The following is a 16,003-nucleotide window of genomic DNA, read 5'->3' as shown; positions in this document are numbered from 1 at the left end:
TTTACTTATAAAGTACATAGCACTTTTATGATCACCATTCTGAAGGCAATGCTGCCAATAGATCAGCAAGCTTTGATGATGTACGTTCCTTCCCAGCAAGCAGAAACAGAGCCAGTATATGTTGCATTTTCTTACCAGGCCCCAAAGAAAAGTTAATTCTAAAAGATGAGTTTTGCACTTAGATACTGTTTCAATTAATGAAATTCGCACAAACTGAATCAAACTCTTAGCGCTAAATGAACGCTGTGAAGGAAGTGGGCACCTGCACCATAAATCTACACGCAAACCACTCTGCTGGAAAACATTTTTCTCCTTCTCTCCGTGTCCTCTCTCATACACAGTCAGTGTTCAACTTCCAGTACAATATAGTTGTTATATAAATGTCTAAGTACAGAGAGAAAGCGATATAGCAGGAATCATAAAGATGGATGAATATTAGGATGTGGTCCTTGAAGTGGATTTTGTGTTCAGTGATGGCTTGTTTGAATATAACCAGAATACACAAACACATACATATATGTTTTGCAATAAAAAGGAGAATTTCAGCTGTATTTTCACTACAGATTTTGAGGGTTAAAATGCCTACTTCCATAGCGAAACAAGACAAAAAGGCAAAAATTAAGGGAAAAAAAAAAATCAGGAACTGATAGTTCTGTTCCCAGTCAAACAGAACTATATCCAGCAGAAAAATTTTTGATGTAAATGTTTCAAAATATTTATTTCAGATTTTTATCTTATTTTAAATGCTATGGAGAAATCCAAACATAAAAAGATTTTGTTTCACTGTAATAAATGACATCTAAGCAATTTCAGGACTAAAAAAAATTATTTTTTTTCCTTCCAAGAATTAAACCATCTCTCATGTAAAAGGCTGATTTAAATTAATTACCCTTTCTAACAACAACAACAAAAAAACAACCAGAAAAAGAATTAACCGTTCCAGCTATCAGCAGCTTATACACAATTGGCAGTTACTTGATGGCTTTCTTGGCCAAGATACTGGGAACGTCATGTGTATCCACTAGTTGCTGAGTGTTACATGCAGCTCTTCTGGAATTGCTAGTTTTCATGCTAGTTCCTTCAACGAAAGACTGAATTCTATTACCTGCTTCATCACTTGTTGTATTTGGTTATTATTCTCACTTTCTTTGCAATAACTGTACTTAAGCTGAACTAACTTGCTTTCCCCAGGAGCAACTTCTGCTACAAGTCACTCAATAGATTAAGTTCCTGTCTCATTTTAGAAACCCTGTGTGACAGCACAGTATTTATAACTGCAATCCAAAAGTCTGCATTTATGTACAGTAATAACACTATTGCACCGACCTCTGATGATTGCTTTTAATTTATATACAGGTTAGTCCTTTTTCACCTTCTGGTCTTGTTTAAGAATATAACAACACAGCAACCTTGACAAAACTGAAATCAACTGTTAATTAGTATTCCATTTAATGGAGATGAAAGCCAAAGCATTCTGACTAAGAGGATACTGCACTTATTACATTACATTAAGCTATATATAACTGCATCAAATGGAATATTTAAGCATTTTAACTTGAGCATTTTATGCGTTAGTAATTCACTTAATTATTTTCTCTAGAGAACAAGTGGTATAATATCATGCTGATGCATGGGGAGTTATACGAATAAATCTTCAGGCATCGGGATAGGATCAGATACCCAAGAGCCTCACTTAAATCAATAAAAGCAGGAGGAAGTAGTGGGAAGGATGCCGCTTCTGGCTTATTTCACATCGCTGAATATACAGCAGGTACACAAATCATGCTGGAGACCTAGTTGCCTTAACTTAATAAAAATGTAACTCAAATTTTCCCACTTTCATAAAAAATAAAGAGCTACCTATGTATGTTACATTCTCATTTAAAATGTATCTGCTAGCCCTCTTACTTCATGATAATCATACTCTAATGAATTTGAGCTATTTAGGTCACATTATAGTTCTACACAGTCACTACAATCTCGGAAAACAGGTGAGAATGAATCAGTAGAAAGAGTGAAAGGGCATAAACAAGAAACTTCACTAATGATTCCCTGCAGATAAATAAATTAATGTGTCCCTATTCTCCAACACATAACCTCACTAACTCAACTAAACCAGCCCCTCTCTAAAATATTTTCTGCACTGTGGCCTATTTTTATAGCTCAGAATTTGATATGGGAAATATTAAATCTGTAATCAATGAGCGCAGAGAGAAATTGAGATGGGAAGGAGCCATAAAATGAGCAGGAAAGGCAAGGAGAAAGGGAATGTAATGTTAGAGATCTGAAAAGGGGGAAAAGGACTTCCATTAGTTTTTGTGCATGTGGTTTATTTTATACAATATTTTCATTTTATTATATTGGTAAATAGTACCTGTAGGTGGGGCAGGAGAAATGGAAAATTAAAGGAAAAGAATAAGAGACTGGCTTAAAATTGGCAAAGAAAAAGGAGCTCAGAATTTGAAGTGTACCTGATCCCAGCTGCATCTGCTACTACAGGCTGGGTGGCAGCCAGGGAGCTCCAGCTTCAGACCTCAAACTCCATGGCAGCTGTGGTAAAATCTAGATTGCAGTGTGAGTCAGACCAGCGTTAACATCAAACAGAATTCAAGCTACAGTGTTGCCCTAATTCGTATGCTGCTACCCACTTTCTTGGTGGACTGTGCTGATAGCTGAGACTAACTCAGAAGCAGAAACGAATTTCCAACTCTTGTTTTGCTCAGGAATTTCAACAGATTGGACACTGGAGAAATGTTTACATTAAGCTGCTATGGTAGTTGTCTATTATTGAGGCATTTCTCCTACGTAAGTGGAATTCATACCTAGCCACTTTGTCTGCCTTTTCAACTACTTTGCGCTGCTGCTGAAAAAGAGACGTGATTTTGGCCCACATTGTCTAGAAACTAAGAGCTAACAAAATATTGCACATTTTTACATTAACCCATTAGCATTACCCAAACAGCACAAACTGTTGGCTGCATTTAGCAAGCTGAATATTTCTGAATATTTTGGGAAAAATATCCAGCTGCTAGCTGGTGAATCACCATAACAAAATGTTCATTTCTCTAAAAAGTTATCCATCAATGTAAGCAACGCATGGTTTTAAATTCCTAATTACACAGCCCATTTGACTCGGTCATTTTGACGTCATTCCTGACGTGATGCTAGGTGCCATAGTTCTCTTGAAGTCTTGGAAAATTCCCCACAATGAAAGAAAATCAAAAGAAATTAACTATCCTTTTTTCCCCTCCTTGCCTGCAGTTATTCCAGTAACTAGTTTTATTGTTGCTACTAATGAAGGTGTTCAAGACCTCCTTGTCCCTTTGGTACAAAGCTGCCTATCTTTCACCTTTTTGTTTTCCAAGAGTACCGATTTTGGTCCTTGACTGTCAAGGATGCTTTTATTCTTTTTGTAAGCATTATTCCATTATGAATACATAGCCAACCATAATAAACCCAGATTTCAGCCCTCTCCTTAGCAGTCATTGTAATATCGTCACTGTTACACTGTTACAGCTCTTATCTTAACTTTAGAATTTGCAATATCCGTTTTTGCCTAAAGAGCCATCCAAGGGATACAGACAGACCTAAACTGGTCACACTCCCCAGAACGCAGCTCTCACAGTAAAGCAGTTCTGCTGCTGAAAGGCTACGGGCTTATATAATAAAGTTTGGGGAAAAGATACTCTCCCTGTCCATTTCCCCTGCAGTGCTGAAGAAGTACTACTTGTATTGGTATTTTCATCAGCAGTATTAATTCTACACACCATCTCATCCCTTAGAAATTTCCAGAAAAATCAACAAAACAGGTTAATACTTGAAGTGTTACTTGAAGCATTAGCCATGAAGTTGAGAATTAAAATGGACTAGAGGTATAGGACTTCTTGAAAGACAGACCTATCCCCAGTTCCTCAGAGTGTAGATTTTGAAGGATTCAGAAATTGTAGGAGATAGATGAACCATCTGTTCTGTCAACTGGGGGAGGAAGGGGACTTAGTATACTGATCTGGAATAAGCTCCCAGTAAAATATTACATCTTCTCTGGGTATTCCAAAAAAGGGGACAATCATAATTGTCTTTTTTTAATTCATTACTATGTATGGTAATACTTTTGTTTCATCCTTGTGTCTTGGTCTGTAAATGCTATATACAGAACCAGGTTACTCTGACAACTTTTCACACTTAGAAGTATAAAACCAATGTCAGATCCCTGAACTTCTGGAAATTTCAGATCCAAACTGATATCTGAATTTTGCAGCTTAGGCCCTTCTCTGTATTGTAAAGAGGGGGTTTGAGTGTGTTTTCATTGTTGTTCTTTTTATTTAGTTGCTAAGCAGTATTACAATAGTAACAACGTGGGCAGAGAGATAAAACTTTACATAAGGCTTTAGCTGCAAAGTATCTATATTCCTTGATACTAATGAAAAACAGCTTTACAAAGAAATTCCATCTCCATACACAGCACAACAAACCAATTGATGAAGAACAGGCAATAAAAATGTAGCATGTACAACCACTATCTCCTCATATTTTAAGAGTCAAAGGAGGAGGAAATAGTATCAAATTATGTTTCACAAATCCTATCAGTGTAAGAGTTTCTGAGGAACTGTTTTCTCTCTTAAAAGTTCACGCTCCTCAAAGTTTAACACAAATCAAGAGAATAAAAATGAAAGCTGGACTTCAATGAAATAAATTAAAAATGCCCATTGATTCTAGCTCAACCAAAATTTTGTCCTAAATTTAACAGACACACATGAATCTCATAGACAAGACTGGTCAAAAGAAGACCTACTACATGCCTTCTTTCCTAGTTTGGACAAGCAGTATCGTATAGGCTTTCTATATGAAAAAGAGCTTCAAAATTTAACATATCATCTATTTAGAAACCCATGAAGTTAATGAGAATCTCAATATTTGATTCAGTGAATTCTAGGGTGGAGTGGCAATAATAAGCAGTGTAGAAGCAACTCCATTTATCTCCTGCACCCAGACAGAAGGTTCTCTGGTTCCAGGACAGAGTTAGCACTAAAAGATCCCCAGGAATCCCTGAAACTGAAACTATAATCCTTACGTGAAAAGGACAAAAGAAATAGTAAAATGCTTCTTCCTCAGCAGCCATACAACTGAGCAGCTACAATGTCTATATTGTAGCACAACACAAACAATTCTTACCTAAAAAGTTATCTATAACTCTAATAATTCACTGGCATAATATTATGGAAGAATTATGCCTTAGAACCCCACTGAAAGTCAGCGGCCCACTGCGCATTTATCAGAAGCCAGGTGTTTTCTTCTTCTCGCATGGCAGGTGACAATGACAAATAAGCTCCTTGGTTCACTCCTAGATCCCAGTCCCCTGATCATCCACATAACAGAAGTTACTTTACATGCAGGATCTCTCTTGCTGCTAACTTACCTTTAAAACGAAATTTGAGCTGTACCCTGAGAAAAGCTCATTGCAAGGACCCACCTTAAAGGCCAAACATGTACAACCACATTGGATTTAGGTGCCTCCACTCAGCATGCTGATGTAATGCTGTGGAGCTCAATCCGCCCTCAGACTCTCACACCCCTCGTGCCAGCCCCAGGGCATGCAGCACGTACCTGCAGTATCATCATTCCATGGAAATGCTACTCAGGCAAGCTACAACACAGCCCTCAGATTAGTTCAGACACTTTGAACTGAAAAACACAAAACAAAGTAATGGCTAAAGGTTTATAACCCTATGGGTGGAGCCTAGCGGTGACCCAGACGAAGTGTTGGCCAGCACAGATGCAATCAGTATGCCTTAGAGCAAACCCACCAAGAATCAGGTGGATTTAAGCCATCCCACACCACTTTGCCTTGAGGCTAGGAATCACTTCTTGTGATATAGCCCACATTTTTTATTTTCAAATGAGAAAGCTGAGCAGAAATTACGAACATCAAGCCAAACTCTTTCAGCAGATTCATAAGAACTGTACTGACTTCAATGAAGATAGTTAATCAGGAGCTGAAAAGCCACCCGTAATCACTCACTCTAACTTCCCTAACCATGCTGTTTTCCCAATCTCAATGTGAGTGAAAGTGAGGTAGTTTGACCCTGGAGCTACCACCTTTCAGACAAACAGATTAATCATCCTCTCCATCAAAATCTCCAAGACTGCCTTTGCCAGTCTAATCTAATCATTATCTTCCCATCTTTGCAGAACAGCCCACTGCCTCCAACCATCTCCTTTCTTGGGCGATTTGCAAGCCAGATGCAAGACCTCAAGTGAAGACAGTAACTGTCAGCATCTGCTTTGGAGTCTGCTATGGAGACACACTCAGTGCACACCATCAGGCTGCACACACGCTTGTGACAGGCATGATTATAAATATCCATCACAAGCTGCACGGATTGCTCCCAAGATTTGCGTTGTTGAGCATCAACCATCATTGCCCATACATTTTCTAGAAAGCATTGCTAGTATTGCCACTAGCCAGTGGGTGTTTAGAAACAAGGAGTGGGCAGGCACAGCAGTGTGATATTCTACTTCAGTAGCTTCCTGGAACAGCAACTGAACGTAAGAGGAGAAGGCAGGCTCATACGGAGGCCATACACAGGAACTTCAGTATGGTTCAATCCAAAAATATCCATGTATGGTTTTGGAATCATCATATTTTTATTACCAAAAAATAAAAATGGATTACTTTTTTGGTATCAGTACAGCTTCTAAAAAATGCTCACAACTAAATGATAAGTTACAGGAAGAATGTAATGGTATTGTCTTTGAATTGTTTATTATTAGTACAAGCTTCCCTGAACATTTTTCTAGTAATTCCCCGTTACAGTAAGGCTGCATAAAAGAGAGTGGTTAATAAGCTACAAGTTTCTTTTCAATATGAAAATGCAGTTCTAGGATTTTTGCAAGTTTTAAAAAAACAATCACATTACCAGTATTATGTACTTTTTCTACCTTTTTCTAGGTGTGAGAAGGAAGAGGTAAGGACAGCATCAAAATTTATGCTTAAGTTCTTTGAAAATACTCACAGAGATGCTACTTTACACCTGGTGCATGTTTAGATCCCAGCGCAGCAACAGTAGCATATCCCAGTTGAGGTCTTTATGTTCCATCCCATAACAAACATTGATAATTCTTACTCTGGTTATAATATGCAATCTATTGATATTACTAAGATCAGCAATGTGCAGATGCTATGTTTAGCTGCAGTACTCTACACTCAGCCTCAGGCAAAACCAGTTTATCCATTTGGAACAGAGTACACTTGTTGTTAGTTAATCCTCAGTTGACAAATTACAGAAGGGAGAATAACAAATACGTAGTTATTTAAAATACTGTGTTTTTTGGCATGAGTCACCTCATAAAACGCTGGAACCTAAATGGATTAGAAGTTTATAACAAGAGTTTCACCAAGATGTTGGCTTGCTACTAGTGCTGACTTCCAAAATAAAGTTACAGATCCCAAGGCATATTTAGATTTTAATAACATGAACATCCTAACAGCACTTACACTCTTGAGAACAAAATTCCAAGGCTGTGTATGAGCAATATAAAGGCTGCTCCATTTGTTTACCACTAATATCCATCTTGTTACATTATAAAGCACTTTGAGAAAGCCTTGAGCATAAAGATTATGCAAGTTTATTTTGTTCCATCATGCATAGCTTGCTTGCCATCTAGTGGACACAGCATATAAATTAAAGTAAGCATATTTACTTTTAGCAAGAAATGAGCAGTCACAAAATGTGTGGGTATAACAGTTTTGAATTAAATATTTCAATTAGCGGCAGAAAAAGATTAGGATTGCTAACAGTACTGCCTATTAGATTCCCCTGAACATTAAATCTTCTTTAAATCCTAGGCAATCTCCAAAAAGAAACTTCTAAAAACTGCATTTTTCTGTGCCACACATTTTTTCCAGTCTCAAAAAATAAACCACAATGAAGAAATCAGATTATAATTCATCTTATAATATTGCCAAAATAACTTGCAACATGAGACAATTGAGACACAAAATACAAATGTCCAAAGTATTCATCTCCAAGACAAAAGAATCATCCCATTTTTAGTCTGGAGAAAGAAGAGTTCATAAAAAGCATTTTGCACCTGCTTGATCATCCCCCCGCAAAGTACAGTGAATTAATTACATGTTTAAATTAAGTATTTGATTAAGTGTCTTCCTTGATCAGAGAGTACCTTATTGAATTGACCTGTGGGTCTGAGTTACAGCTCATTTGCTTTGAAGCCAGCTCAGGACAATGAAAGCAGGGAACAAAATGATTTCATGCTTGCTTGCCTCAGTTTAAAAATGGAGTAACTCCATTTAACTAACCAGAGCTGAATCAGACCAAAAGGTTCAGTAAGCCTTCAAAAGTTTTACATACTTCTTTCCAATGACACTTGTCAGTTTTAGTGTGCTTTTGTATTGTCAGCTTGAAGGGGATTAAAATACTTGAAAAATTCCTTCTAAGTGTTCACAGAGGACAAAATATATATATCAATCAGAAAACCAAGCTGGTAGAGTCACTTTAATTTCCCGTTCAGAAAATTTTATTCTGACTCTGAATGTTGTTTGATAACACTAAATAACACGCTGTGTACATATTTTTTTTTTTCTTAATCAAGTTAAATGTCTGCTAATGACCACAGGGAATGCAATAGGCCACAGCTGGCTATATCATGCATATGCAATTGCTGCTTAGCCACAATTTATGTAATTAGTTACAGTCATATTAAGCTATTTAAAACACATGTTAAAGATCTAATGATGAGCTGACATTAATGGGTCATTACAGCATGCTTAAATCGTTTCCAAAGAATATTTGAATATGCAGCTGACATGCAAATAGGACACTTACGGTAAACAATCATACATAAAAATATTACTGATGTTGAAGAAATAGGTTTATTTACTCAAGGGAATATTTCTGAGTATGTACGTTTTCGAAAGATATATCAATTACACCATTTCCTCATTACAATTTCAATTCTATAAAGCTGACAATGCATGGGGAAATTTTTATTGTTGCTATTCATGTTCCAAAGCTTAAATGCTACAAAGGAGAACTGGCCTTCTGTACGGAATAAATATAAGCACTTATTTTGAGTTAGTCCCTCGACAGCAGCTTTGCTAGCAAATCTATGCAATTCTGCCTTTGGCCAACACGGAATCAACTGCTGGATTCAGGCCCAGAGCACACACTTCACAGAAATACATGCAGAAGATAGATAGGTTCAGATTCAGAGGGCCTCAGCTCCAGGCCAGTCCTTCTGCCTGGCTGTGCCTGTTAGCTAAGTACCTGTGAAAGGCCAGAAGCATCTTAACCATTGCAAGGATTAGATCAGGAAACGCTGAAGTCCAAGTCGCCTCTTTTAAACGGCCAGTATCAAGAGGGTCTGTTGGAGGTTATGCATAATTACAGGCCTACATATATTTCTGTTTGACATCAGGAAAGCAAGGCAGAATGACAGGTAGTGAGGAAGGAGACGATTTTTGTTTTCTCGATAGGCAACGTGTTACAGCCTAATATCAAAGCTCTAGTTACAACATGGCGGATGTCTGTTAAGGATAGGCAACCCAGTCGGATGGGTAACATACCTCAGAGGACAGCCCCACATAAAACATAACAAATATTGTCTGCTATAACACTGTAGAGGACTTTCTTTACTTGCTGAGTTACAGATTGTTTCAAATAGAACTGTTTCAGTTCTGTTCCTCAACTTCTGCTTCCTGAAGACTTTCAAAATTCAACTGCACAAAGCCCTGAGCAACGTAATGCTGAAATTAGCCTTACTCTGATGGGGACTGGACCAGGTCAGCTATTAACCTGCCAGGTTGCCTCTAACCTTCTTCTTCTTGCTTCTAACCATCTATTCTTCAGATGCAGTTATTGCTTGAGATGCAGTACAAAGATAGAGTCAACAGACATACCACAGGATGGGTTCACCACCAAAGTAAGAATATTCCCGTCTTTGTCTTTTCTGGCTATCGAAACAAGATATGTTAAAAGTAAGTGTCAAAAAAAGCAATATCAGATTAATTTTGGTTCCAATCAGTTCAGAGAGCATATATGATTAGTGATCATAGCCAGCCTCCGGCTCTGAACCCCCCCCAGAGCAAAGTTAGCAAGTACTCTTTAGAGTCTCTAAGAAACAATTCCAAAATGCACAACCCTGAGTATTTAAACACTGCTGCACCCAAAATTCAGTGCTATTGATGAATACGATAAAACAGAAACTTCTAAATAAAAATAATATATCTCATATTAGTGTGTTTATTATAAACGCTTACAGTCATATGAAGGCAACAGAGCATACAGATGTATTCATTAAGGTTTCAGTTTTGCAAGCTATTAAAAATTCTGTCCTGATCAGACATTTTGTTATGTTACTAGGACTACTAGACTCAGGTTTAAATGTAAGAGCATCCTTAAGTAACTCACAAAAATGAGATCTCATTCAACCGTTCTAAACTCACGTTGTTTGCACACGCCAGGATTAATTCCAGCTGAGTCAGTAACGTAACACTAATCTTAGCACAATGTAAGATCAAAAATCCTCTATTAAGTGAACAAAATATTTGCATTTGTATTACAAGCTCAAGCAGACTTTTCTTCTGAGTGAATTTGAAAATTTATGATTTATAGCAAAGGTCTGGATACTTGTAAATTAAGAATTGGATTTACCTGTCAAGTTTCCAGTTTTTCAGTCACACAGTAAAACACAACACTAAACTAGAACAGAGCAATACTATTAATTATTATGATTGATACATAAAATATTTCTAACATCATGACAGAAAGAAAATACAGAAACTGCTTCCAAATGCTGTATACACTTGTAATACTCTCAAGATTTGGGAAAAACAATATAAAACTATGGTGACAAAGGAAAACATGAATACAGATATGAAAATTATTTTTCACGCTATTGTTTTTATACTAGCATTTAATTTCAACAATAAAACAGGTTGTTGCTTTTTTCCTCATTAAAACACACAACCCAATCTCATAATGGTTCTGTGAATTATTACTTCTAATGCTCATTTCAGAAATTTGAAGAAAGCATTATTAATTCTTGTTACTTCAAAAGAGAGGTCAGTCCTGCTATTTTCCATCTGTTAACATTTCTTCCTATGCTAATTGTCCCAACTATTTACGGTCATTTTTATTTTAATCTGTACACAGGTGAATTAATAAAAGCAATCATTACCCCAAATTCAGGATTCTTCCTTGCTAGCTTCATTTACCCCTTAGGTATTCTTTAAAAACTGCTTTTTCTTGTTTTCTTTTTTTTTCCTTCACTACTTCACAATTGTATTATTAACTTCAATCTTTATTTTCCTTTTTTTTAATAGTCTACAGCACTAAAATCTTAGAAAAGATTACATAAAAACTCGAAAAATTGTATATACATGAAGACCACAGAAACTAATACCAAAGGTCAAGAACACAAGAGAATATGAAGTTCAGACCTTTAAAATATTTACATCTGCTTGCAAAGTAAAAAGACCTTTAGAAATGTATATTTTGAAATGTTGAGCATCCCCACGATATGTTATGTATCATAACATTTTTAAACAATTCTGTCTACATTAATTATCCATATTGTTTCTTTCTGATATGCATATTTCATTAAAACTTACATTGCCGTTTACTATGACAGAACTTAGCATGCTAACTGGAAACAAACACACTGAATCCTAGATGAGCTCCCAGAGCTCCATAAGGTTCAGAGGAAATAAGACAAATGCTTTGCCCCTAACAGGAATAATACACTCCCTTCTATACAGTATACTCCCAGCTCCTTTAGCAGGAGTCAGGAAAGGAAAAGTCCTTTTCTGCATCTTCCTTTGGGTACCTGCTCCCTCAAATTTGAATGCCAGCCTGTTAGGGAGGAACTCCCTATTCACGCATTGGCATATGGTAACACAAAAGCAGCAGTACCCAGGCACAGTCTGTTTCCGGAGTTGTAAAAAACTCTTCAGATGAAAGACTTGGGAATAAACAGTGCGATTCCTCATCCCATGCTCAGGCAAGCAGCCACATGACATTCGAGAGGACTGTTTGTATGAGCAAACACTGCTTAGTGGGAACATAAATTGTAGACTTGGGCCCAAAATAATTCACTATACCTATATGATAACATTATAAATTGGATTATTACAGAAAAGCAATTAATACCATGAATACTGGAAGTCTGTAAAGACTTCACCTGGGAATGTGAAGTCCCATAAAACTCCCTCTCTGCCCAGCATTTTAGCTGTATTCAAGATAACGCTCTAAGTGCCCACTTTTTTCCCAGAAAGTAAACTGTAGTTCTAAAGGTATAAACACCTCCACATGCTTGAATGAAAACATTTTTACAGCTCTCGAAACCTGATAACAACCTCCACCCACACCAGAGTCCAACATCTAGGGTTCTGTTCCAAGTCCGGGTTTGTTGCATGCCTGCTGTGACTTTATTGCTGTAATAAAGTGGAGGAAGCAGAGGGAGAGACAGCAACCAAGAGACGGATGTCCAGTGTGTAAGGATGTTGATTACGCCTCACGCGCTCAATACCTAGCACTGTGTCCGAGTTTTAAATACCCAAGATTACGAAATTTCCACAAAGTCCTTCAAGATAGTGCTGGTATTACATTATCAGAAAGATATTCCAACTAGCATACTTTAAATTAATCTCCCAATCTGTGGACAATTTATGGTCCACAACAAAAATTTGTAGCTTACCCCAGCCTTCCTTCCCCACCCATGAAGGCCTCATGAGTTATTTCACAGAGGAAAGATGACTGGGGGCACTGTTTTATTGGTGTAAAAGAAATAGAAAACAAGCATGTAGCATGAAGCTCAGGTGGTGCACTGGACCAGGATTCAGGAGAAAGACAGTTTTGTCCTTGCCTGAGAGGCCCTGAGGAAACCCCCCTGCCTCTCCCTCATGTGGGGCTGCTGTGGAAGGGAGAAAGGGAACCTCACTAGCACCGCTAGGGCTACGCCAATTAATTCTGACAGGACTAATTAATTAATTTTTACAGAACCCTCACTTAATTACTGGGAGGAAGAATTTACCTCCGACTTCGCTGGGCACCCACAGCAGAGCTGCCTCCTGAAAGGGCCTCCACACGGCCCGGGCTGCGCTTCGGCGCCGGGGTGCTCCGCGGGGCCACGACCAACGGAGCCCTGAGGCCGCGGAGGCTCGGCTCGGCAGGGGCTCCCGGAGAGGGAGGCGGGGAGGAGGAGGAGGAGGAGGAGGAAGCGCCGCGGACGAAGCAGGCGGCGGTAACTCAGGTGGAGGCGGCGCGGGCCGCCCGCCCTCCCCGCCGAGGTGAGGCGAGGCGGTCCCCGCCCGCCGAGCCAGTCCTGCCGCGTCAGGCAGCCGCGGCCCAGCCCCGGCGGCGCTGCCCGGCTGGTTCCACAAGTTTTTGACAGTTTCTTAGCGGCGGAGGGAGAAGCCGAGCCTGCCGTGGCGGCGCTGGGCTGGGGTCGAGGCGCTTTCCGGCGGACGAAGCTCTTCTCACCGGCCGCCTCCCCGCCGGCACCATGTCTCGGGGCCCCGAGGAGGTGAACAAGCTGACGGAGAGCACTTACAAAGTGAGTACGGGCCGGGGAGGGGGCTGCCCGCCGCCGCCGCCTCGCCTGAGGAGACGGCGGCCACCTTTGCCCCTGCTGGCCGGCACTGGAGGCGGCTGAGGCGGGCGCCGTCGACCGCCTCTCCACAGGGGAAGGCTCAGGGCAGCCTCGGCTTCTCACGCAGAAAGGGAGCAAACTTCCCCCCCCCCCCCCCCCCCTTTTCCCTCCCTTGTGAGTGATCTCGTCCATCCCAGCGTGTCAAAGACTGCTCGGTGCTCGCCTGTAAAGAACCCGGAGGGGCTCGGGGTGGAGGCAGCCGGCCGGCTGCGCTCCCCTGGCCGCCCGGCGTGCGGCGGCTGAGGCGGTTTGCGCCCGCGCTGCCTCCTTCCCGCCGCCGGAGCGCTCGGCCGGGAGGCGGCGGGGCTTTGCCGCAGCCCCCCCGGGCGGGCACGACCGCGGCCCTGACCGCACGGGTTGGGCCGCTTTACAGCTGGGAGCGACAGCTCCGGGACAAGGCAGGCTCTAAGACTGGTTTCTCCCTCTGTAGCAGGCTCAGTTCTCCAGCGAGCCATAATTCCCTCAGCGTGTTTTGATGATAAGGTGGTTTGGAGATCTTGGTGCTTGTGGTCCTCTGCCTAAACCGTTTCTTCATACGGGTCAGAGCCTAGAAGTGGCTTAACGCTGAATTAAGTTGCTTGCCTGCATCCCGGGCTGATAATCAGATTTACAATGGTAGCACTAGCACTGCCTCAAAGCACCGACTGGAGAGGGTAGTCCAATTTATGTTGGTACACTTTCAAACTTTCCAAAATGCCCCGTTATTTGTAGAACTAAAAATATTTTGCATGTGGGCACTAGACACTTGTTTGGGACTTTTTCTTTCTATAAACTCAGCCCTTCCAAAACACACCTAATTCCAACTGAGCAAAGTTCCCTTAAGAATCCCAGGTTGACTAGCGATGGCAGTGTTGGATCCGTAATCTTCATTCTGTACTGTGTGTTGTACTAGAGAAAGCACTTAAATTTGCAAATGCATTTAATCACGCAAATGAACTTACAGCTGCAATGCATTTGCAGGTTTGAGCCCAAAGGAAAGCCTTCTGGGGGATTGTTCTATTTTACTATTTACTGAATCTTCCTGGTTTGCTGTCAAATGTTTTCATATTTCTGAAGGTGGTGTTGTCATGTAAAGGTCTCTAAAAACATTTACTGGAGTATTTTGCTGTTAGTTTTGTTGTTCTCCAACACACTTTAGTCAACTTTACTCCTTCAACTCCTTCCAGTTATATTGGTGTCATGTTGTATTTGCTGGTTACTTTCTTTGGGCTTAGATACCAAACTCATGCAAAACTACTGAAAAAATGAGATTACTTGGCTATAAATTTTGTCCTCTAGAATTGGTGCAGGTCACCTTAAATGGTCTGGTGCTTTTTGATATCAGTCGTGTTCATGGCAAGGCCATAAGCAAACATAAATTCCTTTTTCTCAGAAGAGCAGCCTGTAAATACAGGCTCAGGGAAGAGAAACCTGGGAAGTTGACTGTTCAGGGCTGTGCCGACAAAGGAATGTCCTACCCTGCCTATTGACTTCCAGAAAGTAGCTAAAAGAGTTGTACAGAGGAGAGGGAAGAAAATCTCTTGTGTGTTTTAATGGATATAATGTAAAATAGGCTTTAAAGGAGTGACAGACCTCTAAATAAACAAAACCTTCCCTGTTACTCCGTACTTATTTCCTGGGAAAGTTTACCCTTTTGTTTTGTTTTTTTAAACTAATTCAAAAGGATACTTAAGACTGAAACAACCAGCAAAAACACAGTAAAATGAAGTTAATGTTGACAGTGTGATGAAATGCCTTCTATGTGGGTATTTTGAGAGGACTGGTATGTCACATCACATAGCTCCTACTCACAGGCCTGGAAACCCTCCTGCCCTGCCCTCATTAAAAATTGAAACTTTATCTAGGTAAGGTATAAAGGCTGCTTCAGATAGAGAATGGATTCTGGGACTACTTTAAAGCAGTTATTTCTATATCAAAGTTAAAATCTTGAAAATAGTCCTTTACTTCTTAAGGGCAGAGCGCACTAGCCTGTGTATTCAGCATTTGCTGTGACTGTAATCACAGCTTCCTTATCTAAAACAAATGAACACCTCTTTGTGCCGTGCTTTGGTCTGCACGGTGAGCGTGCTCTCCTTTGTTTAATAATGCTCATGTAACTTTTACTCTTGCTGTGTGCCATCCTTAGCCATATAGCGCTTAAAACACCATGCTGGTATTGATAAAATCAGGAGCAGTGTGTTTCTCCTACCAATAAGAAGAAAGGCTTGGTCTGGGGAAACCCATTCGGTGTAGTGTAGTGATGGCATCTGTGTGCTGCAGGACCAAACACAGGCTTTCGACTTCTCAAAAAAAGAAAAAAAATCAACTTTTGGGTGACCTGGAAAAATAATAGAAA

At 40.0% G+C, this 16,003-nt stretch overlaps 1 protein-coding gene across 1 annotated transcript in view; it reads left to right on the top strand.

Moving 5' to 3' along the window:
* Positions 1-13,070: 13,070 nt before the first annotated feature.
* Positions 13,071-16,003, top strand: part of BAIAP2L1 (BAR/IMD domain containing adaptor protein 2 like 1) — a 47,542-nt gene continuing 44,609 nt past the window's right edge. The window contains exon 1 of the mRNA XM_087730330.1: positions 13,071-13,572. Within this exon, the coding sequence (XP_087586456.1) occupies positions 13,522-13,572 (51 nt within the window). The 5' untranslated portion in view covers positions 13,071-13,521. The remainder of the gene's footprint in view (positions 13,573-16,003) is intronic.

The sequence above is a fragment of the Nipponia nippon genome, unplaced genomic scaffold (genome assembly GCF_047370975.1).
Source record: "Nipponia nippon isolate SJK-2023a ecotype South Korea unplaced genomic scaffold, ASM4737097v1 scaffold_5, whole genome shotgun sequence".
NCBI classification, from domain to species: domain Eukaryota; kingdom Metazoa; phylum Chordata; class Aves; order Pelecaniformes; family Threskiornithidae; genus Nipponia; species Nipponia nippon.
The sequence above is the reverse complement of the archived record's forward strand: the minus strand, read 5'-3'. Positions and strand labels throughout refer to the sequence as shown.